The 25516-nt window shown below is 41.3% G+C and overlaps 1 protein-coding gene and 1 pseudogene across 1 annotated transcript in view; one reads left to right on the plus strand and one right to left on the minus strand.

Moving 5' to 3' along the window:
* Positions 1-8131: 8131 nt before the first annotated feature.
* Positions 8132-25516, plus strand: part of dlg4a (discs, large homolog 4a (Drosophila)) — a 73802-nt gene continuing 56417 nt past the window's right edge. Inside the window, exon 1 of the mRNA XM_023421533.2 lies at positions 8132-8179. Coding sequence (XP_023277301.1) covers positions 8150-8179 — 30 coding nt within the window. The 5' untranslated portion in view covers positions 8132-8149. The remainder of the gene's footprint in view (positions 8180-25516) is intronic.
* Positions 14041-15539, minus strand: LOC147818244 (uncharacterized; annotated as a pseudogene).

Genomic DNA, 25516 nt, shown 5'->3' on the forward strand with positions numbered 1-25516 from the left:
ATAGTTTTTCTGTATGTAAAATTGAGGCGGATTTCTTGTAGTACAGAATGTTACCAGGAGATGGTGTTCAACTCCATGTAATAAGATATCAGATTTTCTTTTTCACCCATGACTCAATGTTAGGTAACATCTGACAGGGCCTTTTAACTGTCATTTTGAGTATGAAGGCTGAAAATATTTCAACCTGTTTTATGTGTTTCATAGCTTCAAACATCATATTATTTCTATTATTTAGTGGAAAAGAAACTTAACAGAATTACTTAAATAAATTAAAAAGCAGTTGAAACAAATGAAGGATGTGAACACAAATACATTCTTTTAATTCCATCCAGCACTACAAGACTGAAAAGTACATAATCAATCTGATTAATTAAAATTTATTAGGACTAGTGTAAATTACAGTGTAATTTGTAGTGTAAAGTCATTGCTATTCTGTCAAAAAGCAGTAAAATATTTGTTTTACTCATGGTAATAGTGAGCTTTGATTAAACTTTTTTTTTGAGAAATTGAAAAAAGAAAGTCTGATATATGACTGCAATGTAGTGAAACAATGTGATTATGTGTGTCCACACTAACCTAAAACAAATGTTTGGATGTACAACTCTTAAACCGAGTGGGGAGAGTGAGACTTTATCTTTGGCTGAGAAATGAGCAAGGCACATTGCCATGTAGTGTGTGATTGGCCAGGTGAATATTGTTAGCCCACTGCTGGCAGCCTTGGAGAAGGTGGCTGTCTTCCAGTCAACTCTCAGGAGGAAGTACAAGGCCCCTGTAGCTAGTGTGTGTCCTCAGGAAACATAATCTGACTTACATGCGTTTAATAGGAATAATGCAACTTCTGACCAATTTTTTTTATAATTGAGCTTCACCTTCTGTTAAATTTTTTCATCTGTCCATCTATCTGAAAGAATGCCATTTCATAAATGCTAAGTGCATCATACCACTCACATCTAGCCCACCTTTGTGGGTATAATTAATGCTTTCCAGCTGCCTGCATCAACTTTTAATGCATACATTTTCCCCACAAGGTTATATAATCCCAGACAGATTTCTATTGCCAAATGTAGTGTATTTTCCGATTAACATGCAAACATTAAAGGCTTTAGAACTGAACAAACAACTCAACTCCTACCACCAGCTCTGTTACTCATGCTGATACGCTAGGGGGATGAATGTGAGCTATATCATTACATGCTGCAGTGGACAAGTGAATGCATTAGCAACCTTGGAATTCCCTTGCTGCTTATTAATTAGCAAGCTGTAGGTTGGTGGGAATAATCAGCAAGGAAAGGTTACTGCAAGCTAGAAAGCTAGCTAGGATAGTGTTAGTCAGGGAAGTACCTTGTCTGTGTGTGTGTCTGGTTTTGCTTTATCAGTGTGCCAAATGCCACCTCACCTGGCTGTCAGCAAAGCAGGCAGCATGCACTGACAACTGGGGGTGAGGTGGCTAATTATACAGTAGTGCAGTGGTGAGGTAGCTAAAATGAGCGCACTGTTTACTGAGGTGTCTATCTGGCTGCAAACAGTGAATACATGTATAATTGTTTTGTCTGCTTTATCTTTGCATTTAAAGTATTTGACACTTAGATGTAATCAGCAAAGAACTTAAAACTTAAATGGTCGTTTCAGCAATTTTCAGTCTGACTTTCATGTATTAGTGATGGTGCCGGCATGTGTGTAACGCCCACAACACTTTGCCAGAGTTCTCTGTAGCAGCCTGGCTTACTTCCACCACCCAGGGAGGGTTTGAGTTTCATTTTCTCTCCGCCTGGTGGTATCACAGTGCAGTCTGACTTCAGAACAGCCTTTTGGAAAGTCAGACAACTTCTCCATTTGTCTGTGCAAGAGAACATTATGGAATATTTTCCATCGTATAACATGTTGCCAGAGTCAAAGCAAGTAAATGCAACAAAGACGAGATGAGGTTCAGGCTGCCGCTCATGCCGGCCTGGCAGCAGAAGCAGCGCTAGCCACAATGATGAAGACTTATTCTTTTGAATGACTTAGTCAGACTCTGACCAAATGGAAAAGATGGCGATGAAGTGGCTTTTCATGAACCCAACTCAATGGGTGGATAATACAAAGCACACACACGTTGGCGTCACTTTATGAGAACATGCCCTGAAAGATGTAAAGGAATGTTAAGCTCTATTTCTTTTATTAGCACCAAAAAGCCATTCAAAAGAATTTGAGTACTCACAACTGACTCACAACTAACGTGTGATGCATGCTGGGACATGTAGGCAGTGTGAGCTGGGGAAACAAAAGACATTTATACTGTGCCCTTAAAAGGGCGATATTTGAATGAAAATGTGATGACAGTCGGTGGGGTGTTTGTTGATGTTGCCAGGCCACTACCAGTCAGATCTGATCACCACACTCACACAGTCCTGATGGACGAGATTAGCTGAGTTTTTTTAGCGTTAAACCCTTAATAAAATGACTCATATTTATTGCACATTTTGTAATGGACATGTCTTAACAATTTGTAAATTCAACCCTGAGCTCCAAAGCTGGGGTGCGATTCTTTTCACAGTAAACCTTCTTCAAATTCATCCTCCACAAATTATTTTTCATTTTTCAAAATATCAGAAGTGGCAGACAAAGAAATAAGGGAACATTATGTTTTAAAAGACCCGTGAGTAAAGAGTATATAGTATAATGCACATCTTTTTGGTTGTTGTGAGTGGCTAATTTTACACTTAGGCTCCCATTATCACCTCGGATGAAGCTTAGCAGGTGTATAGCTCCACTGCTGTAAGCGTCTAACAACTCCAAAAGGCCTGCTTCCACACAAGCACACAGACCATGCAAACGCAATCTGGTGGGATATTTTCCTTCATATCCTTCAGAAAACAAATGTTACTTACACCAGCCAAATCGGTGAACATCTGCCTTGGGACACACAAAAATCCCACAAACCAAAGTGCAGCCTGTTTCCTGAGGAGCTTGCACATGGTACATTGCACTCATCACCTGCACTAAGGATAGTTTACTTCAGGGAAGCCACAGTGACATCCATGCAGCAAAACTGAGAGCAAGCAGGCCCTGCTAGCAGCTGCCAAAATCTTCTTCACAAAGATGGCCCTAAACAACACCCAAAAAAAGTGACACTTCCTTAAGCGAGTGTGCAGACACCTGTGGGCGTCTCTTGTCCTTGACAACTCTGAAATGGTCTCTCAGGTTTTATGCCGGCTGAATATTTTTGGACCAGGGAGAGGGAGTTTCTGCTAGAGAGAAGCCAAAAAGACCAGTAATATTGTCAATATGTATACTGCAATATAACACTGACAGCAATTTGTTGTGCAGTATATGCCTGCATTCTTTCACTGAAAACAAGATATAGTAAAGAACACCTTTAGATATTCTTGATTAAAATGTTTATTTTGAAGTAAAAAATAGTACTTCTTTCAGTAAGGATTACTTCCTGACTTATCAAAAAGTTATCACAGCAGTTACATAAATAATACACAGTAATTTGAATTCAGCACCTCCAATGAGAATTGTGCCATTAGCCCCCGCTAAAGATAAATCTGGCCACTTTTCAGTCAGCAGCCCCATGATCTGGATGTTCTGCTTGGGTTTAGCCTGCTTAGATGACCAGCCCTTGTCCTTGGCCTACTTTTTGGTCAGAGGCACACCATAGATCCCAAAGACTATAGTCTTTAAGCAAAGCGGCACAGGAGGATGGAGACTGCATATTTATGGGTGAGTGCTTTTCAAGTCTTAGACAGGATTATTATAATGGTGGCTTGTGAATGTACATCAGTGGAAATGCTCTCAGTATTCAAGCTCGTCCACAGGGAGAGGTTTTTCTCTTTGCTACTTCTACCATGATATATTTTTAACAGCATGTGCATGTGTAAGTGTGTGTGCCTATGTGTGCGCCTGTGTGCATGTGTGGGTGTTTGTAGGGACAATGAAAGGTTTTTCTGCTTAAGATGTACCATTTTTCCAAATTTACATAATTATCATCAATATCAGGCTGTTTTCCTTTAACTCATTGTTGTAGCTATATAAATATATACATCATAACTTTGAGAATGTGAGAATACTCAAGTTTTGGTTAAGGGAATGTGAGTGCAGAGCTGCTTGCTCACTCGAGAGCAGAATTATATAATCCTGTATACAGGTCAGCCGTAATAGGATGATCTACTGAGAGAAAACGTGTGCGTATAGTATGTATATAGTCCGTAACTCAAACAATCCCTGACATGTATAAAAATTCTCATATTTACCACTTAATACCATAAAATGTACATAAGCAGCTGCCATACTCGCTAGATTACCTAACATACATACATACTGGCACACATGCTTACATTAATTACTAATGCATTCTCATAAACATGATTTGCTCCCAGTTTCCCACTAAAATATTTACACAGACATAACATGAAATACACAGAAAATGTTTTCTCCTTCATATACAGACACCTTTCCTCACAGATTTTGTTTATATTTTGTTTTGTGTCTGAATGTGAGAGATATTTCATTTCAGTTTATAAGTTTAGCAGTGGAGGAGGAAGCTGCCAAAACTGTCAAAATAAGTCAGCTGTGCAGACTGCAGGCACATCAAGTGCTACTGTACAAATGAACAACTAAATGAACAGAAACTTCAAATCATCACAGATGTGATAAGTGGATACACTTAATTATCTGTGACATTTACAGCTATTTTTGTAAACCCAATTCTTCTTGCACCTAGTCAAGACTGTTGCAGTACAACAGAGCACACCAGCATTGAGAGATTATTATTTTTTATTTCTGAAGCAGCTGATTGACTGGTTAGTTGATACACAGATAAATTCACTAAGAACGATTTTAAAAGTCTTAAAACAATACTCACGTGCTGATATGTACATTCAGACAGTTTTTGCTCTTCATTGCGGCCATAATGTGCTTTCAGTGTAAGTGATGTAGGATAAAGTCCTTGTTCTGTCCAAAAATACACTCCAAACTCTATCTCATAAGATGATATGAGAGTTATGGGTCTATAATATAAGGTTTAAGCAGTCTGTGTTAGACAAATCAAGTGAGTATCCTCCTCTTGTTTTCATGTGAAATTCATTCCTTTCTTTCCCTCCACTGTAGCTCAGCAACAAAACACTGTCAGGGGAAACACAAAGACACCTCAAGTGTGGAAGATACCCACTTGATTTGATTAACTCTATTAAACTGCATGTTAATATACAATAAACTTTGGGATACCAGTACATTTTTTGCACCGAATGAAAACAATGGATTTTGTCCCCCCCATCACTTCCACAGGAAGCATGTTAGAAACTGTACAAGAAAATGAGCATTCAGCAGATAACAACCTTGGGCTTTGGGTGATTAAAAATCTGATCTTTTTGAACATAAATTATACAGCTCCCTTGATTTTTTTTTTTTTTTAAGAATTGTGACCAAGATACATAATAAGTTTGACATTTTATAGTTGAAAAATCAGTCAGGACACGAGTAGACAATCAATGTAGTGACACTGTTTCTAAATAACTTCAAATGTAGTTTGACCTTTGACGTTTGTGATTTCTTGTTACTTATCAGCTAATATACATCAACACCAGTTGTTCTAGCTCTGCTTGTGATGGGAATCTGTTGTCATTATACTTGTGATTTGCAGCCCTACATCTTTTACAAACAAATATTTATGCAAATACAAAAGAAAAGACATGTCTTTTGAAGAGTACTCACCACTCAAAGGAACATTAAACTGCCACTTCAAAGCTCATGATTGCCACTGTAATAAAATGAGTTGTGGTCAACACTAACACTCAAATAAACAAGTAATGACAATTAAATAGTATTGTATCATTTTAAAAATATGTCTTCAGAGTACAGTTTCTACAGTTTCTTTAGTGTTTCATTCAAACCTTGTTTGTTAAATGTTGTCTGTGAAGTTTAGTTTAGTTTTAGTTTCCACTTCTACTGAATATCATATGTTAGTAGAGAAGCTGTGGCACATATTTAACATGGCTTGCTTTGCGTATTGCCTTTTATTAAGTATTTATGTATTTGAAAGTACAAAAATGCACATTCTAAACACTAGCTTCCTGCGAGATAAATATCATCTGGTCCTGTTAATGGATTCTCTGCAATCACATAATTTTCTCTCTCTATTCATAATTGAAAACAGACAAAAGTAATCTCTAAAAAGATCAATCTTCTCAGAAAAAAAACCTTGGTTACGGTCCCTTAGTCTTCAAAGGTATTATAAATAGAGTGGTCGGAAGGCATCAAAGGCTAGTGGGAGTTACTAAATGTTATATGGTGTGAAATATTGCTTTAACTACCTCTGTGAGAATCTCTGCTGGATATCTCATTAAACTAATGTCACATTAAGCCGCTGTCTTGCTTCTAACAAGTTAAGTTAGTTGTTAATCAGTTTGATATGAGTCAAAAGCTGATGATCAGGTGCCAGAAAAAACAGAAGTTAACTAGGGTGTAGACTAACAGGTATGGAACAGAGTAAAAGTGGAGTAATTAACGTAGCCCGTCCTTGCCTTTAATTACAGAGCTTGACATTTGCGAAACCCTGACTGCAACTGTGGCCATCTGTGGTCTGTCTGTGTTTGTTGTACTGCACTTTACATTTCGATCAAAGCTCTACTCATCACCCTGGGGAATAAATGTGTGTTCATCATTTAGAATTGCTTTATTGCTGCACCATTGCTCCGGCATTGTGGGGAACCAGAGAGTGGGGATGAGGTGGGGTGAGGGGTGGATTTGTACAATTATAGAACTGATGATGCAAAGACACATGAAGCACATATTCCCCCTTACACAACCCTGAGTGGTACGGTCCACAGTCTTAAAGGCAGAGTGTACAACTGAAATGAGCGCATACATTTTTACACCATTTTATTAAAGCTATACAAAATATTTAACTGGATGATAAAAGGCAGTAGAAGTCATGATAATTTTGAATGTTTCTGGAATTGTAATAATCACTTGGTGAATTATGTGGCCATGTGCTAATATTGAAATAATCCAGTGGATAATTTCTGGTGATTACTTATTTAAATCTGACTGTCCTTCATGGTTCTCTGCTCTATATTACTCTATTTAAAATGACACACACGGACACAAGCACAAATGCACACGTACATACACACATACACTGGCACACATACAGATTTTGATGCACAAATGTGTAAATCCAATGCAGAGTTTCTCACTCAGTCCTCAGCACTACAACGGTGACCATATGACAACAACAAGCCTCCCTATTGCCATGGCAACAACTGCACCATTGCTAAGGCAACAGCTGCAGAGTGCTACAACAAGCAGAAAAACCTTCACGCATTTTCAATCTCATTACTTCATCCGGTTAATGTGAACTCCCGTTCCTGTCTTTTCTTCCTTTTTGGTCTTCTTCAAGTCACTCTTGCTGAGCTTCGTGTTTTCTTTTTCTGTGATGCATATGTAATTCACACTCTCCTCCTCAACACATTTTCTTTCGGTCTAATTCCTTCTGTCTTCACACACACACACACACACACACACACACACACGCACACACGCACACATGCACTCACCCACTCTCCCTCTCCTTTTCTCTCTCCTTGACTGTCCCCTCCCTCACTTCTTCCTCTCCATCCTCTGCTGTTTTGCTGTCTTATTCTCTGTTTCTCTTTTTCCCTTTCTTTCCACAGTGTGAACCCCCCTTTTTTTTAATCCCCACCACCTCTGTTTTCCATCTCCATCCTCCCCTTCCTCCATTTCCTTTCATATTCATTCCATCATTTCTCTTTCTTTTCCGCTGTTTCGCTCTCGCCTTGAAAAAAAAAAAAAAGGATAATATAATCTCACCTTCCCTTTTCTCCGCTCTTTCTCTCTCATACTAAATTCCGAGACCACCCTCTCTCCTCTCCTCTCCTCTCTCTTTTCTTTGCTCACTCTCTCTATTTCCCTGTGGCCCTCCCCCTCCCTTTTCATGTTTCCCCCTCCCTCCATCCTCTCTTTCCCTCGCTGGTTCAGTTAGTCAAAGAAGAGATTCACGGAAGGAAAGAAAAGGGGGGAAAGGCAGGACGAGAGTGAGAGCGCAGGAGTGGGGCAGGCTGGGGAGAGGGGTGTGGGGTCTCAGCCCTCTGTCGTGGGGGGTTGGGGGGGTTGAGATACACCCCAATATTTTGTTCTAAGTACCATGGACTGCCTCTGCATTGTGACTACAAAGGTAAGCCTATCTGTTGTTCATTACTCTGGCTCTGTGTGTGTGTGTGTGTGTGTGTGTGTGTGTGTGTGTGTGTGTGTGTGTGTGTGAGAAAGAGTGAGAGGTGCCACAACTGTATCTGAACACAGAGTAGAAGGAAGCACTCATCTTTGTGTTATCTCTCGATTTTAAAAGTATGCCATCTACATGCCGATTCTTTTTGTGTGAGACACAAAAACCTTCCTATCTTTGAAATCTTCTTGGCATTTGTATATTTCTGAAAAACCCCAGGGTGAGCTGGGCTACCTGAGTGATGTAGAGACAGAACACTTTGATATCTCCTTCTCTGGATGACCCTCTCTCCCACTCTCTCTGCAGCTTCTACTCTGTGTCATGCTTTGTGAGTGTACAAAACAGGGGCTGGCTGACCTGCGTGGATGTAGTAAAAGCGGGAGAGATCCGGCGCTAGGGTTGCCTGTGCGGGGCTTTGTGTCATGCCGGAGCTGCAGAATATGTCAGGGAGAGACCATGGGAGGGCACTCCGCACGCTCATCCCCTCATATTTTAGCTGGATTATCTGAACCTCGACCGTAGACACACGTTAGAGCTACCCACTGTGCATCTACACACATCTGCCTCTCACATACAGGATATGAGCGATGTGTTATATCATACACATGTGCTCAGCGTCAGCGCTCAGCCCGCCGCTCCATGGAGGCAGCCCTAGTCGTGAAATTGGCTAATAAAATGAAAAATGAAATGGCTCTAATGTAGTCCGACTCAAGACCCACTCTGGGGTCAGACCCTGTTTGTTCAGACGTCTACAATCTGTCCTAGACCTTCAAAAACCCTGGTGGATGTACTTACTCACATACAGATTCAAAAACAGGTGAACAATATACTGTAGCAGCTGCACCTGAATGCAGCTTCTGGCAGGAAGTGATGACAAAAGTGGGAAACACAAATACACACACACACACACACACACACACACACACACACACACACACACACACACACACACACACACACGGCTACTCTTAAAGCTGTGCGAAGGTGGTGATCATTTGAAAATTTTTACTTGGACTCAGTGAGTTTTGTAGTGAGTGCAACTGGCCCTTTCAGATGTATTACATAAATTTGTGCTTCACTGTGGCACATTACATTCATTTGCTTATCAACCTCTCAGTTTCCTTGGCAACAGAGATTATTGGTCAGTTAAACATAGATTAGTAGGTGCAGTCAGATGAGCAGGGAAACCACACTTCACACTGTGGTGGTTTACATCAAATACATTTTTGTTTCTACAATATAAATAGAAATAAAAGCAAGCACTTGATGTCACATCTTCCTCTATTGAGCTAACTTTCAAGCTGATAACTGCATGTTGGTTAGCCTATTTTTGTTACCCAACACATTGCAGTGTGACAAATTCTTTGCGAGAAAAAAAAACAAAAATGAAAATGTCAAGGTATCGCTCTGTACGCGTGGAACATCAGTCCTTCATGCATCCTATTTGCCTTGAGTGTGACTCACTGAGCTAGCCTGAAGAAAAAAAAAAAAAAAAAACACTGCAAGTGAAAGACCACAGTTGGTAACAGTGGATATTTCACCAAACTTGTTCCAGAATCCTGCATCGCTATCAAAGTGAGAAAAGATTTACTGTAAAGCTGGCAAAGAAAACATGGGTATTGCCAAGAGATTGTGAGACAGATGGTCAGTTTATAAAAGGAAAAGTTAGTGCACAAAGTGTGTAAAAGAATGCACTGACTGGGTGGCAAAGCAGTCAGTGGTCTCTGACTGACCAATGAGATGATTTGATACCATTTCCCCCAACAACCATCAACCACTCTTCAAATATTTTGGTGTCCACCATTGTTAAGTAAATAAAATTTGCATATCAACAAGAGATTTGCATAAGAGGTGGAGATTCACCTGTCTTTCCACTGAGCAAATTGACCTGGATCACAGGTCAGATTTGCCAAAACTTGTTGTATTCCTTTAAATGTGAGTTATTAAACTTTAATGGAGGTTGGCTGCAATGCAGGTGAGGAGTGTGGTTTGCCATCATGTAGCAGATGATGGGTGAGCAGCTCCCTGGGTGAGCTGTTCCCTGACACCCACGTACTGTAGAACAGGTTATGTAAACAATGTTGCTTCCCCGTGCGGGTCTGTGCACAAAGTTTTGCTGTGTGGGTGAAGCCACAGTGAGCCGGTGAGTGACAAATATCGGGTAACACTGAGTACAGCACGCAAAGTTGAACCGAAGCAGCATAGTCCTTAATGATGCTTTTAGTTTGAGCAATAGCAGCTCAGGCAATATAAGACAACACAAGCTTCTCCCAGCCATCTTTAAGACTTAAATGGCGTCCCCAGTGAGCCACTGTGTTGAGTATTTTGTTGGCAAACTACTTAAAACCTGAATTTCCAGTGAAAGCAATGAATGGGCCTCATCTGAAAACAACTGAGGCAAAATTAGTGCAATTCTGTGAGAAAAAGTGAAGAGGATTTGGAGCAAGCTCCTCTAGACTAAAGAGGAAGTTGGTATTATTTGAGTTTTAATCCTTGAGGCATTTAAAGTAACTAAGTATTTCTGTTTCTTTTATAATGCTACTGTAGTTTCTTCCGTAGCGATGATGTGAAGATGATGAAGGAATCTCCGCAGACACCGGCTCAGTTGTATATAAAAAGGTTTATTACAAGAAAGCACAGCATCTTTTGACAAGCGTCAAAACTGCCTGTGAGAGGATCCAAAGTCAAAAAGAATCTCCTCCCGTTTTTCCCCAAAACCATACAATTTATAGGCTGGGTAACCTCTAGATACATATTCATGACATAGCTAATTCCTAATAACCTATAGAGGCACAGAGCCAACATTTATGCCCAAACATGGTCATTCTATATGAAGATAAAATATACCATACATCCTTTATTTAGAACAGATGTCAGCTTTTAGGAATGTCTGAAAGAAAGGAGAGGGAGGGGTGCTCACCTGCTTATGGCACCTGACCTTTCACCTAGGGTCTCCTCCTAAAAACACTCCTATCCCTAACTCACATAGCAGCTGGGACACAACATATTTCCCCCCTTCGAGACTACACAGAGTCTCGAAAAACAAAAGAATAAAATATACATGAATACAATTATGATAAAGATAACAATTCCTCCTACATATGCTTTCTACAGCATACTTTTAATTTGAACAATATCTTTATGGAGTGTGAGAGCAAAAAACCTGTCTGACAGCCATCTTTCCTGAAATTTCCATCATACACTCTAGACAGGAAAATTCTCCCACCGCCCCTCTGCCTAGGCGACCACTCACGGTACTCCAGATCAATTAAAAGAGGAACTTTAATTATTTGTTACAATTTGTGTAGACTACAATTTAAGCAGATATATATGGAAACCTCAGAAAATAAAATCAAAACACTGTCCAAATTCAGTCCAGTCATCCCGTCGCACCTTCCAATGGACCTTTCCCTGCCTAGTCCCCAATTTCCCTAGGCGTTAAGAAAAAAAACATCTGAAGTCCCAATATATTTACTCAATATCAGAAAACATCATTCTACAAACAATTGATACAAAGAAAACATTATAAGAGTTAAGTATTACTCATACAAATATATATAAGTGAAAACATAAGAATATATCACACTGCAGCTCCTCAGCAGCGTCGACTCTTCAATGTAGTGTCGATAATGTATCGGATCTGAACATTTTATCACCCACACGATAACAAGAACCATCTGTCCAATATTCCAAGTCCGCCTCACGCAATGGGAGGGCTTGTAAATCAGATCTAAGGCTTGAGTATTTCTCAGCTTCCTGAACACAATCATGCAGTTCACCATCCTCTGGAGTTGGCAAATTCTCAGCTGGATTCACCGTAGCACATCTCACTACAGTGACATCTTCCTGCTCTAAGAGCCTATGATAGTCTCTAAGCCTAGGCATGGTCAATGTGTATTTGCCATAGTTCAAAAGATTTCTGAGACTATAATGGGTAAGTATTGTCCCTGGATAACCCATAGTGACTGATGATGCCTTATCGTACATCAAAGACACTCCCACCATTGCTCTTTAGCACAACAGTAATCCCAATTGTACATCTGAATATGCAGTAGAATAATATGAAATAGGTTGAGGACTTGTTCCCGTACCTGTTGACTGACAAAGTACGGCACATGCATATTTACCCCCAGTAGAAGTGGACACATACAACAAGAAATTCTTAGTGTAATCTGGAAGCGCTAGCGCTGGAGCCTCTTGCAATCTCTGTTTGATCGTTTCAAATGCCAAAGGACCATCCTGTGTCCAACAAAGATTACAATGTAGTTGAACATTACCAGTATCTTTAATCATAGCTCTCAAAGGCCCTGTTAAACTAGCATAATCCTCTATCCATGCTGAGGAATATCCAGCAATACCAAGCAACGTCAACATCTCTCTAACGGTTCTAGGCTTTGAAGCCTTATGAATCGCTTCCACTTGACTATCAGAAATGCCTCTGTGACCCTGCGTTATTATCTAACCCGAATAAACCACTTTCTCCTGACAATACTGCAGCTTCTTCTGAGAGGCCTTATGCCCATTCTCTGCCAGTATTTGTAGCAATTTAATTGAGTCCTTGTGACATGTTTCCTCATTTGGTGAACATATAATAATATCATCCACATATTGCTCATATTCCTCCGACACCAACAAAGTCGCATGTGGCACACTCTTCTTGATATCAAATTCTCCATTCAAATAGTCATCTCTGTCTATCTTCATAGCTGCTCCTTGTGGTCCCAAAATTATGCAACACGAACTGAGTTGAACTTGATTTGGCTGATGACTCAGCCACTCTTCTGAGTTCGATTGGGCAGCATTCTTGAAATACTTGAGCGTACAGTGAAATGGATACTCTGGAAGCTTCACATTGGGCATGTTTGCTACAATGAACTTCTCCCACAGATTAGCTGGCTCCAAAAGTTCTGCACTAAGATTTCCAATCCAAAATACTGAAGAAGCTTCAGTTTCTGTTATCATCAAAAATCAAAAACAACCTCGTTTGGCACTTTCACCAGACAGCCGTCCGGTGTGCATTTTATTGTACAGTTCAATCTACACAAAGCATCTCTCCCCAACAGCGCCATAGGTGTATGTTCTGATACCAGTATAGGTATTGTAATCTTCATGTGTTATAACAGAGCTCAATTGGTTTCGTGAGCGGAATCAGATGTTTAACTCCCTCAAACCCGATTGTCCGAATCAATTGACCAGACATGGGGAGATGTATAGCATCTTCAGGCCGAGGTGAAAGCAGCTCCGCTATCAGCCATTGCTTCCATTGTTGATTGTTTATTTTCACCTCTATTGTTGGATCTCTCTCCGGCCCTGATACCTACCAGCTGACACCCCCCCTTCGCGTCTTCTGGGCACCTCTAGAAGTCAATGGCCCCGTGGGCGACCTTGGTTGGCCCCTGAATCCTCCTCTGAAGTTTCTTCTAGGGTTTCCTCTGTAGTTACACTCACAAGCAAAGTGACCACACTGTCCGCAGTTATAGCATACTTCTGAAGATTTTTTTATTTTATTTTTATTTTTTTCTGGCTTTTTGTGCCTTTATTGATTGTTCAGTAAAGAGAGACAGGAACTGGGGAGGCAGAGAGAGAGAGGGGGAATGACATGCAGCTAAGGGCTTGTCCGATGCGGGACTCGAACCGGGGGCCATCTGCAGCGAGGACTGTAGCCTCTACACATGGAGCGGATGCTCATCGACGCCCCGTCTGAAGATTGTTGAGAATATGACTCAAATCTTCCTCCTCTTCCTCGTCCTAAGGTTCCTCAACCTCTTCCTTTCCAAGTCTGCACCTGACCAAAAGCAGGCTGTGGGCAGGTATCACCTGGAACCACCAGTGTTGGCTGGGGTGATTGAAACTGAACTTGGTTCGGCTGCGGTTGTGATAATGATTGATTCAGCGGAGACTGACTCTGTATAACCAGAGCCTGCTTCTTCTCCTTTACCCACCAGTTGTACTTGGTTGAGTTTTCTAAGGATCTCTTGGTCCTGCTCTTTCTGGTCATTTTCCTTTTTCCTATATAGCTCCACTTGATGGGCTATATGATCCGTATAAACACTCTTTGTCATGCTTCCAAGACCAACCACTTCGGCAAGTTTACTCATCACTGGCTGGGGCAGCCCCTTCTATATTTTGGCTCGCAAAATTGACTGCTCCATTTGACTCAAGTCCGGGTCATTTCCTGTGACATTTCTCCACTTTTGAAAGGCTCTTGACACATAGGCCCTCGGATTTTCTTCTTGTCCCAGTGTCTCAATAAGAACATTATCTGGATGAACATTTGTCGGAAATGTGTCTTTCAGCGCTCTCCACACTCGAGCTCTATGTGCGGAAAGCAGCTCTGGATCATTCACAGCAGTTCCCACATATCGAGTCCCGCTCTCTGTAGAATCTCTTCCATCGCTGAAACCCCAAGGAGATTAGCCAACAGTCTCTTAATATCTCCCATAGCAAATTGTGTTCCCACCATGAGCTCATCCATCTTTGAAGTCCAAGGATGTGCTCCATCTTGAAGAGTAGGTAACTTCTCCATCACGTCTGACATATCTGTATTCTGCCAAGGCTTATACTCCAAATTCTGTCCTCGGACAATCACTGGAAGCATCTTTTTGCGTAGTATCTTTTTTCTTGGGCGCAATGTATATTTCAACTCTAATTTTTGGGAACCTTTTTTCTGCAACTTTTTCTTCTGTATCTGTAGTTCTTTTAGCTGTTTCTCCAACGTTCTTTGGCTTTCTGATCCAGTAGATAACTCCAAGAACGATAAACACTGATCAATACTTCTTTCGACCTCTTTTAGAGACTTCTGTTTATCCTTTTTTATGCTAGTACTAGATGTTGCAGGAAAAAATTATCTGGACGTCGAAGGACCCTCGCTCTCTGAATCTGCATCGCCGTCTCCAATCTCACTCTCATTAGAGCTATCATCTCTTGAGCTATCATCTCCTGTCCATGTTTTATCTCCTCTCTTTTCAGCTTTAGCCAGTATCCAGCTGACTGCAGGGTCATATCCACCCATGGCCCCCTCTAGATCACTCTGATCATCATCTTCGGAGTCCATCTTCCTGATCCTCAATCTACCCTCGGTTTCCAGGCGGGTCGTTTTCTTCTTACTTTTAGAACCTGGATACATCCTTATAATCGTTTGCGCTTTTCCTGTTTCTATTATTTGGTCATCTTCATCTTGGATGCGATAATTACCCTCATGACTGATCACTGGAAGCTGGGGATAGATTTCCTTGTACTTCACCTCCTTCTCATAAGGCGGAGGGCTCTTGATTGGAGCCGTATGTGAAAACGGTGCATTAATTTCCGCCATCACTTTTTCTATTTCTTTTACATTTTTTCGAATTATTTCCGCGCCTCTGTCGTTCTTATCTTTTGCAGTTTTTAAGCGTTCCTGTCCCTCATTTTCAAACAACTGAAGAATGCCAAGCTCTATTTGTCTCTTTTCTTTACGTTGTTCCCCCTTTTTACCCTTCCTTTGATCCGCCTTACAGGTGGATACAAGCACCTGCATCGTTTTAATTACATCAGGGTTAAGAGTCCCTTCCACTGGCCATGGTTGGTCAATTTCAAGTTTTTATTAGTAAAAACAGAATATCTTTCCCTGTATTTTACTGAATCTCCCACTCTTAATCACAACCTATATATATTCTATTCAATATAATATCTATCACATTAACATAAACCACATAACTCACTGCAACTCTCCACTCACAGACAGGACAATGTCAACATTAAACAACACCTTTAAACAAACACACTCACATACACACAAACACAGCCGCAGCGACTGCATAGTCCGGCTCCACACCGACAGAGATAAATCATTCAACAATTAAAGGCACACAACAAGCTTGTAAAACAAATAACAAATTCAACATCATTTCAACACACAACCAATATCTAATCCTAAACTCTCAAAGACGTCTCATTCACACTTTTATCGCATGCTTTTTCCTGCCGCTCCTTTATCCTTTTTTTCCTTTCTTTTAAATTTATGCTACCTTATGAAATGTAGCTATCACTCGTCCGTCAACGGTGTTTCCATTCTACACCTCCAGTTCCCTGAACTGACCCCGAAACACACCTAGCGATATTCCTTGGTTTTTCGGCCCATCTAAGATCGCCTTTCCTAGGGCTTTGACCTAATCTGCGGCTTCTTTTATTTTATATCCTTTTTTATCCACTTTATTTCTACAGTTATCCAATTGCCCTCGGCCCAGGGTTGTTCCTTTTAAATTTCTCTATTTATTTATCTTAACCCAATTCGACTATCTTTCCAAGCCAACTTTCACGCAGTGTCTAATTTACACGTCTTACCGTTAAGAAGCTGAGGGCCCATCTTCATTAATCTCGCAGGGTTATTTAGCTGACCAACATTACTAATTAGGCTATTCTACAATTTTACTTAATCTTATTATGTCATTCACTTCTTTTCCTTCCTATTTTATTCCTTTTTCTATTTTCTTCTATTATAATCCTCCCCCCTTTTGCGTTGTGCACAACGCAATAAATCTAATTTAGAACGGAGTCTCACTCCACCATCAATACATCATGGCACACACACACAAATAATTCTTTACGGTGCGCCCACAGCAAACGACAAATTCAACGAACAAATCAGCGCCCCAATATGTGAGAAATGCTCACCCTGTTTTGCCGGCCTGGAGCGGGGATAAGTGCACTGAAATGTGTCGGTGGCGCTGCAGGACGCAACACATCCGGAGGTCGTGATAGCAAAGTCTGTAGTTTCTTCCGTAGCGATGATGTGAAGATGATGAAGGAATCTCCGCAGACACCGGCTCAGTTGTATATAAAAAGGTTTATTACAAGAAAGCACAGCATCTTTTGACAAGCATCAAAACTGCCTGTGAGAGGATCCAAAGCCAAAAAGAATCTCCTCCCATTTTTCCCCAAAACCATACAATTTATAGGCTGGGTAACCTCTAGATACATATTCATGACATAGCTAATTCCTAATAACCTATAGAGGCACAGAGCCAACATTTATGCCCAAACATGGTAATTTTATATGAAGATAAAAGATACCATATATCCTTTATTTAAAACAGATGTCAGCTTTTAGGCATGTCTGAAAGAAAGGAAAGGAAGGGGTGCTCACCCACTTCTGGCACCTGACCTTTCACCTAGGGTCTCCTCCTAAAAACACTCCTACCCTTAACTTAACTTAAGCAGCTAGGACACAACACTACTATCATCTTTACACATGCTGACAAGTTAAAACATTTTGCTTGGATAAAAGTAAGATTGCCTTACTGCCTTACTGTTCCCCAACCCTCCGACATGCCTCAGAGACATGTTACGTGAGACATTATGTTTTGTCTGTATGTTGTAATGATATCGGCCCTTTCAAAATCAGCTTTAAGGTAAAACTAACTCCCACAAATGCTGATGAGGTCATCGTCACTGGTGTAGAGTAGAAGCTGCTCCGATGCCACCTGGAACAGCTTGTAATTTCATCTAATTTAGAAAACAGATGACCCAGGAACACTCAGCGTTTCACTTCCAACAAGTAATGGATTCACTTTTTTTTCCCCTTCCTGGACATGTTAACAGCTTATGTAATTTTCTACTCCTTCCTACACTAAAATCTCAGGGAAAAAATGAATAAATTGCATCATATGATGGCAATACATCATACAGAAGTGTCATTACATAACATTTGGAACTGGAATATTAGGGCATATCAGCTTGAAGAGACGTCACAGGATTTATATTTGGTTGCAAGCCTGACAATACCTTTGACTCTCCCTCCCTGTATGGCACTGAGTCAGAGAAGAATGGTTTGATGTTTGAGAGGCGAGAACAAAGATGGTGTGCACAGAAGGAAGAAGGGATTTAAGCTCTTTAAGCAACTTATATTAATGCTAGCATGGTGTCTGATCGAACACGACTGCAATAAAGAATCAAGTATGTATCTGTATCTGTGCATATTTCTGCTAAGTCTTACTGCCTCCTTCCTGATTTGCCTGTCTTACACTCCTTTGATTATCACTCCTCTCCCTGTTGTCACCCTCGTTCCACTTCTCTGCTCTAACGTTTCCAGTTCTTAAATTTTTTTGTCCTCTCTGCCTCCTTCACCTCTGTAATCCCTCACTTGGCCTTCTCCTTCCAGCCCCTTCTTTCCTTTATCTCATTTTACCTCCTTTCCCCCTCTTCTGCCTACTCTCCTCTTTCCTGCTCTCTACTCTCTAGCTTACCTTCTGTCCTCCTCTTCAGCACTTTCGAGGCTTCCCTAGTTAGTGCTTTTTCAAATAAATTATACATTTGACAAGATGTAGACAAAGTCAGCAGCTTCATGTGCACAGTATTGGCTTCATGTATGGCTTCATGGTCCAACACAGACATCCTCTTCCCTGGAATGGGTTTTCGCACTCACATTTGTATTTATTTTGTGCTGCCAGCTGTTCTTATGGTTCAATATATATGAATACTGTATAGCTGTACTGTATATATATTTATATCTCTTGAGTGTGTGTGTGTGTGTGTGTGTGTGTGTGTGTGTATGTGTGTATGTGTATGTATGTGTGTGTGTGTGTGCGTTTGTGCATTACAAGGATGAGTAGCTTATGGCTGCTGCATCTTGCTCTAGTCCCAAGAGTCTCCAAAATGGAGTTGAGCTAAACCCTCTACTCACAAATCAAATGAAACACATCCTCAGTATTCATTCAGCTTGTCCACCTTCACAAGTGACAATTCACCATACCGTGTGACGTGTGTCTGTATGAGTGTATGACATACAGTAAACTGTGCTGTGGGTTAGGATTAGTGATCCAGTGGAGAGCTCACATGATCTCTGCTCAAGGACACAGGCGTCCGTGAGGCCTTTGTATGCAGCCAGAGAGACACTGATCCTGCCAAGTTGCTCCCAGGGCACAGTGAGCGAAGCAGGGCTTGCCCCGGCGCAAGACTGCACAGCATTGAGGTTCTCTATTATCCAATAAAAAATTTTAAAAAAAGGGGATAACTGAGATGTAATTATATACAGACAGATGTTTTCTTCTTCCTCATCATCGCTGCTCAAATGACAGCTTGCTCTTGTGCTCATGAAGAAATAGTGCTAAATTCTGTGGTCAGCCATTTTTTGTTTCGTCTTTAAGCACATATTGTACCACTCACCCACACATTCAACTGCTTTTCCAAAAGAAAGGCACACACCTACATGATCAGACAGAACTCACACAAACTGCAGAGCATCCTGCTCCAGTACAAGTGGCATCTGCACTGTGAATTGTTAAGAAACTGGTGCGAATTCAAGTCTTAGAAAACTTAAACAGGAGGTAGAGGTGCTAGCTGTGTGGTGCTAAGTTCTTGGTGCAAAACTCAAGCAGCTGCAATGGTTGTGAATGGTGTTGCTGAAGACATCTTTTTTTTTTTTTTTTTACAACCTAAATGCTTATCTAGCACCTTGCTTCAGCTCCTTCAGCTTGCATAGTTAACACTGGCAATGGCTTACTTTATATTTGACTTTGTCCAAACAAATCAGTCCCTCTCTATGATGATACAGATGGGCGACAAATTAAAGATGGATAAAGGGATTCTGGAGAATGACTGTTGCTATTTGAACTAAACAGTAAAACAAATACACCCCTCCTTTCAGTGCTGCTTTGGAAGTTCTGCTCCCCAAATTCATGGATGCGGATTGCCAAGGCAATGACATAATGGCGGACACTAGAGCATCTTATATGGTGTGGAAGTGCATTTCGAAATATGCATCCAAAGTAATAAATCCACATTCCTATAAAAAACCTTTGCACGTTTTACACATAAATACCATGATATAGAGTAAACAATGAGACAGCAAACTGTTGCTAGAGTTACTGCTGCAAAGCTGACATACAAAGAGGATGAGACTTTTCCCACAGCCAGCACACCAGCTGCAGACAGTGATACTCACAACTCTCCTGCTACTATAGCTAACATCACACCAATAGCATATCTTAGCAAACTAGAGAGTAATCCGAATGTCTGAGGGCAAGTACTGTGTCAAGAAAAATGCATGTATAAATGTGTCTCAATATCTTAATATAAGTTACAATTATAAACAAACACACTCTATTTCAACTAGTAACACACAAATGAATGTACTGTTTTCGACCATATTGAGTACACCATTCAAGCATTCACAGTGTAGGTTGGAAAAAGTATGTGAACATGTGAACCCCTCAGCTAATGACATCAACAAAAGCTAATTGGAGTCAGGAGTTATCGCACCTTGGGTCCTATCAATGAAACAAGATTGGGGGTGTGGGTTAGAGCTATACTATGACTTTTAAAAAACACTCAGTTTGAGTTTTTTCTTATTCACAAGAAACATCTGCTGAACCTTGCCTCACAAGAAAGAGATCTCAAAAGATCTACGATCAAGAATTGTTGATTACACAGTAATCTCAAAGAATTTAGATATTCATCAGTCCACATTAAATGGTTTAGTTCTGTGGCTACTCTCCCTAGAAGTACGCACCCAATTAATATGACTCCAAAGGCACAGAGCAGATGTTCAGTGAGGTAGAAATGAGCCCCAGAGTAACAACTAAAGACTTCAAGGAATAATTGGAGCTGATTAACATCTCCGTTCATGAGTCTACCATGTATGTGTGCATGGCGCATTTTATCCATGACAATGACATCAACAAAGGAAGGAAGCTGCTGCCCTCCAAATTAAAACAACACTGCGCCTGAAGTTTGCCAAAGAGTGCCGTGACATTCCACAACACTACTAGGAAACTGTCCTGTGGACTGGTGAAACTAAGGTTGAATTGTTTGGAAGAAAACACAGCGCTATATTTTGTGTAAAAAGGGCACTGCATACCAACCTGAAAACATCATCCCAAAAGTGACACACGGTGGAGGGAGCATCATGATTTGATCCTGCTTTGCTGCCTCTGAGGTTAGACAATTCACCATCATCAAGGAGAAAATGAATTCCCAAGTTTATCAAGGTATCTTACAGGATACTAGAAGGGTGGCTGTGATGCAGCAGCAATCTACTACAGAAAGAAAATCTGACTTTTGTAGTGGCCCAGTCAGAGCCCAGACCTCAACCCAACAGAGATGCAGTGGAAGAGAGACATTAACACCAGACATCCTGATCAGAAGCAGTTCTGTAGAAAGAATGGTCCATACCATTTGCAGATGTAGTTCTGTTATCCTTGTCAGACCAGGACCTTCAGCATGCACTGAGGTGGTGCGCCCAAGTTTGAAGCCGTTGGGATGAAGGTCAGCACCTATAACTTTGAAGCCATGGTTCTTTGCTGGAAAACAGTGGATTACTCTCTTTAGGTTGGGATGGAGTTTCTGCCACAAGTAAAGGAGTGTAAGTATCTCTGGGTACGGTTCATATGTAAGGGTAGGATGGAATGGGAGACTACAGGCGGATCAGTGCAGCAACAGCAATGTTGTGGTGAAGAGGGAGCTGAGCTGGAAGGCACAACCCTGAATGACCAGTCTATCTTTGTTCTGACCCTCATCTATGCTCATGAGCTTTGGGTAGTGACCAAAAGAATGAAATTGCGAGTACAAGCAGCTGAAATTAGTTTCCTCCGCAGAATGTCTGGGCTCAGCCTTACAGAGAGGTTAGGGAACTCTGACATTTCGAGGGAGCTCGGACTAGAGCTGCTGCTACTTTGCATCAAAAGGAGCCTGTTGATGTGGTTCCGGTATCTGGTTATAATGCTTTCTGGGTGCCTTCTATTGGTGGTCTTTCAGACACGTCCAACTGGAAGGAGGCCTCGGGGTAGACCAAGAACACACTGGAGAGATTATTCATCTCATCTGGCCTGGGAACGCCTCTGGTCAGGAGGAGCTGGAAAACATTGCTGGTGAGATGGATGTATGGACACAGGACAGACAGCTAGCAGACCATGATGAGATATTTACTGAATTTGACCAAAACTGTATTGGATTAGAATCGCTCACTCCACCTTAAAAGACATCCAGTCATCCTCTGTTGCAGGTATAAAAATGCTGAGCAGGCCCTGTTGATTCTGATTTTGTATCAAAATGGTAAGAGTAAAAGATCTAAGTGGCTTTGAAAAAGGGGTTCATTGTTGGGACACGGATGGCAGGAGCTTCAGTCACAAAGACTGTTCAGCTGGCTAGTATTCCAACAGGAACAGGGACTAAAGTGACATCTGCATTTAGATCTATGAAAAAGACATAAGTAAATAGGGTCAGAAATTGCGGTTGACAGCGCACATTTGATGACTGTGATGCGCATGCTTTAGTGTGATATGTAAGTGAAAACAGAAGAGCAAGTCTTCCTCAGATGACTGAGAATGTCAATGCAGGACATGACAAGACTGTATCAGCAAGAACAGTCTGTCCACAGTTACATAGAGAGGGATATTGTAGTGGGGCTGCAGTGTATAAACCCCTTATTACAAAGATGAAAGCACATTTGAGAGTTCAGTGGTGCAAAAACCATAGGCACTGATCTACAGAGATGTGGGAAAAAAGTGATACAGTCAGATGAGTCATCCTTCACCATATATATATATTATAAGTGGGCGAGTGAATGAGTGGCGTACACCAAGATAACGGTACAGGTCTGAGTTTGACCACTACAGTGAGGGGATCCACTGGCTCTGTTATGCTCTTGGGGTTCAGAGACTGGTAGAATCAATGCCAAGGCACATTGAAGCTATTCTGGTGGCACGTGGTGGCCCAACACCTTACTAAGATACTTTATGATGATTTTTCTTCATCACCCATCTTTATGTTGCCAATGCAATGCTAACCTCTAGTCTCAACAACTACTTTGTGATGCCCACCACCCCCATCATGAGCCTTAGCCAGCAAGGAGGCTGTTAAGAGCTTCTCTTTGTCAAATGCACACAACACAATCTGTGCTCCACTCTATCCTCTATCCTCACTGTCTTGTGCTTCCCTCTGCTCCACAGACTTGAGTATGAGCAATGCCTTATCATTTCTTTTGAATCTTACCTCAAATGTTTGGATATAATTGATGATATTTCAATATGCCACAACGTGAAGAGGCCACAGGCTCATTCAGTATCTTTATTGCTTTTTTGTGTTTTTATGCAGCTTTGTATTTATGAAATGAAAATACTAATTTCATCTTCTTTGAGCCTGACTGTCCCTTTGGACGAGTAGGTTTTCATTGTACAGGCTTTAAAATCCTTATCTTTGGTGACAATGAGAGATCATCATTTTGTTGTTTTGACATGAAGGGAATGTAACATGATTCAGTATATTCTGAGTGTCAATAGCCTCTTTAGCAAAAAACAAATGAAAAAATCCTCAGATATTTAGTGTTGGTCTTCATTGTATTTTAAAAAAACAGCTTAAATGCTGTCTACCAGCAGACCCTGCTTAGAGGCTCTGCCGCTTAATTTCAGTGTTTTGGCTGTCAGTATCGCTGTCCGTCCTGAAATTGTCCATATGACAGGTGACAGATTAGATCCATCATGGGTTGTTTGGGCTGGAGACTTTGTCGTCTCACATTGAGTGAGAAGGCTAACCAGGTGGAGGACTGTGGCTGACAGCTGTGCTTTTATGCTCTAACACTGCAGTATGCACCGACTGGACAAGAAACAAAACAAATTGGTGTGGTAGTCCTGTAAACAAGACTATGGGATAACGAAATCAATAGAGGTGGTTATGTAGTATATTTAAAGAAGAGAGTAGATTCAATAGAGGAGGTCCTGTGGGCCTCATTAGGTAGAGAGCTAAGGTCAAGGTGGGTCAACATTTGACCAGGGCCTCCTGTGGTAAAACTATATGACCACACTATAGGCATTTTAGTTAATGGAGTCAACTTATTAGCTTATGTTATGTAATTAGAGTGTTTGTCAAAGTGTGTGTGCTTGGCTACCTATATGTGGGGTGGGATGTGAGCGAGTGCACAAAGGACGACGGTAGGAGAAAAATGACAAAAACAAGAATGACAAGAATGGTAGTGCTGATATCATCGATATGAATAGTACTGGCATTAGCCTTGCAAATGGGATCAGATTTTCTTGCAGTGCTGTGATCATATTGTTCAATACAGCACACAATGACACCTTGTGGCACCATTGTTAAACTACAGCACAGCAGTCCATAATCAATCTGGCTCAGGGATATTGTCAAATTTCCGCTGCTGGTGTCGTCAATGCAATCAGCTGGATGCTCAGAAGCTACACTATGCTACATTAGCCTGAGCCTTACACATATGTGGCCTGCCTTCACTGAGGTCAAGGCCTTGTGCTTTTCTTCATGATTAATAGGAATTTGCTGGATCCTGTATCAGTTATTCATGAGCAGTCCCTTGTCACACACCCTCGTAATGTTCTCATCTGAAATTCAGGTCATGCATTCAGAGGTTTTTAACCTGCTGTTTGGCAAAGAGCACAAGACTGCCCAGAATACCAGTCATATTTGAATTATATGCTTTCTAACGCTAATGATACACCTTCCTGCTGTCATGAAAAAAAAACATTTGAATGAAAAACATGGCATGAGCTAATGACACCATGCGATCTCACACACGCACACACTCACACTCGACACAGTAATGTACAAGCGCACATATTTTGTGTGATTTGTTTGTCTCTGGCTTTGTATCTTCATGTTCCTCTTATAGGTGATGTCAGTTGCCTAGCAACCAAGCAATCAGGGCCCGATTGTTGCCATGACAACATGGCAGGGGTATCATCATGGAGAGAATAGAGATGAAAGGAGGAAGGGAGGGAGAGAGGAGAGGAAAGAGAGATAGGGAGAGATAGAGCGAGAGAGAGAGCCCTGCCATTGAGGGGTGCTGATAATGTGAAGCCCACAGTGTGCAGGTAGGAGGATGACCTCTGTGTAGGCGGCAGCAGAGAATGCTCATGAATGCAGAGAAAAGAAAATTAATGTTTGGTCTTATGCGGCTGCATCCACGGGTTACACAGCATTTGACACTGTTCTAACAGTACAGGCTTCATTCCAGATGGAAATGTCACGATGTGCTCCAGTTGTCTTTTGTCACAGAAAGTGAAGCTGATGCAGAAGCCACCGTTCAGTGTGTCGCTAGGGTCCAGAGGGCTTTGGGCCTAACCTCTGCAGGTGTCATAACCCATCCATCACCCGACAGCAGTCCACTGTAAAGCAGTCCAATGGGGTCATGGTGCATTTACTCTGTTTACTCCCTTGCTCATCTCTGCCCTTAATACAGCTGTGTAGCAGAGAGAGACAAGGCCAGAGAGGGAAAGAGCAGGAACTATATACAGATAAACCAATTATGATGCCACTTAAGCTAATGTATGGACCAGAGTAGACACAGAATCA

Source organism: Seriola lalandi, unplaced genomic scaffold (assembly GCF_002814215.2).
Source record: "Seriola lalandi dorsalis isolate HSWRI2012SDOR001 ecotype SW California unplaced genomic scaffold, Sedor1 jcf7180002054672, whole genome shotgun sequence".
Taxonomy (NCBI): domain Eukaryota; kingdom Metazoa; phylum Chordata; class Actinopteri; order Carangiformes; family Carangidae; genus Seriola; species Seriola lalandi.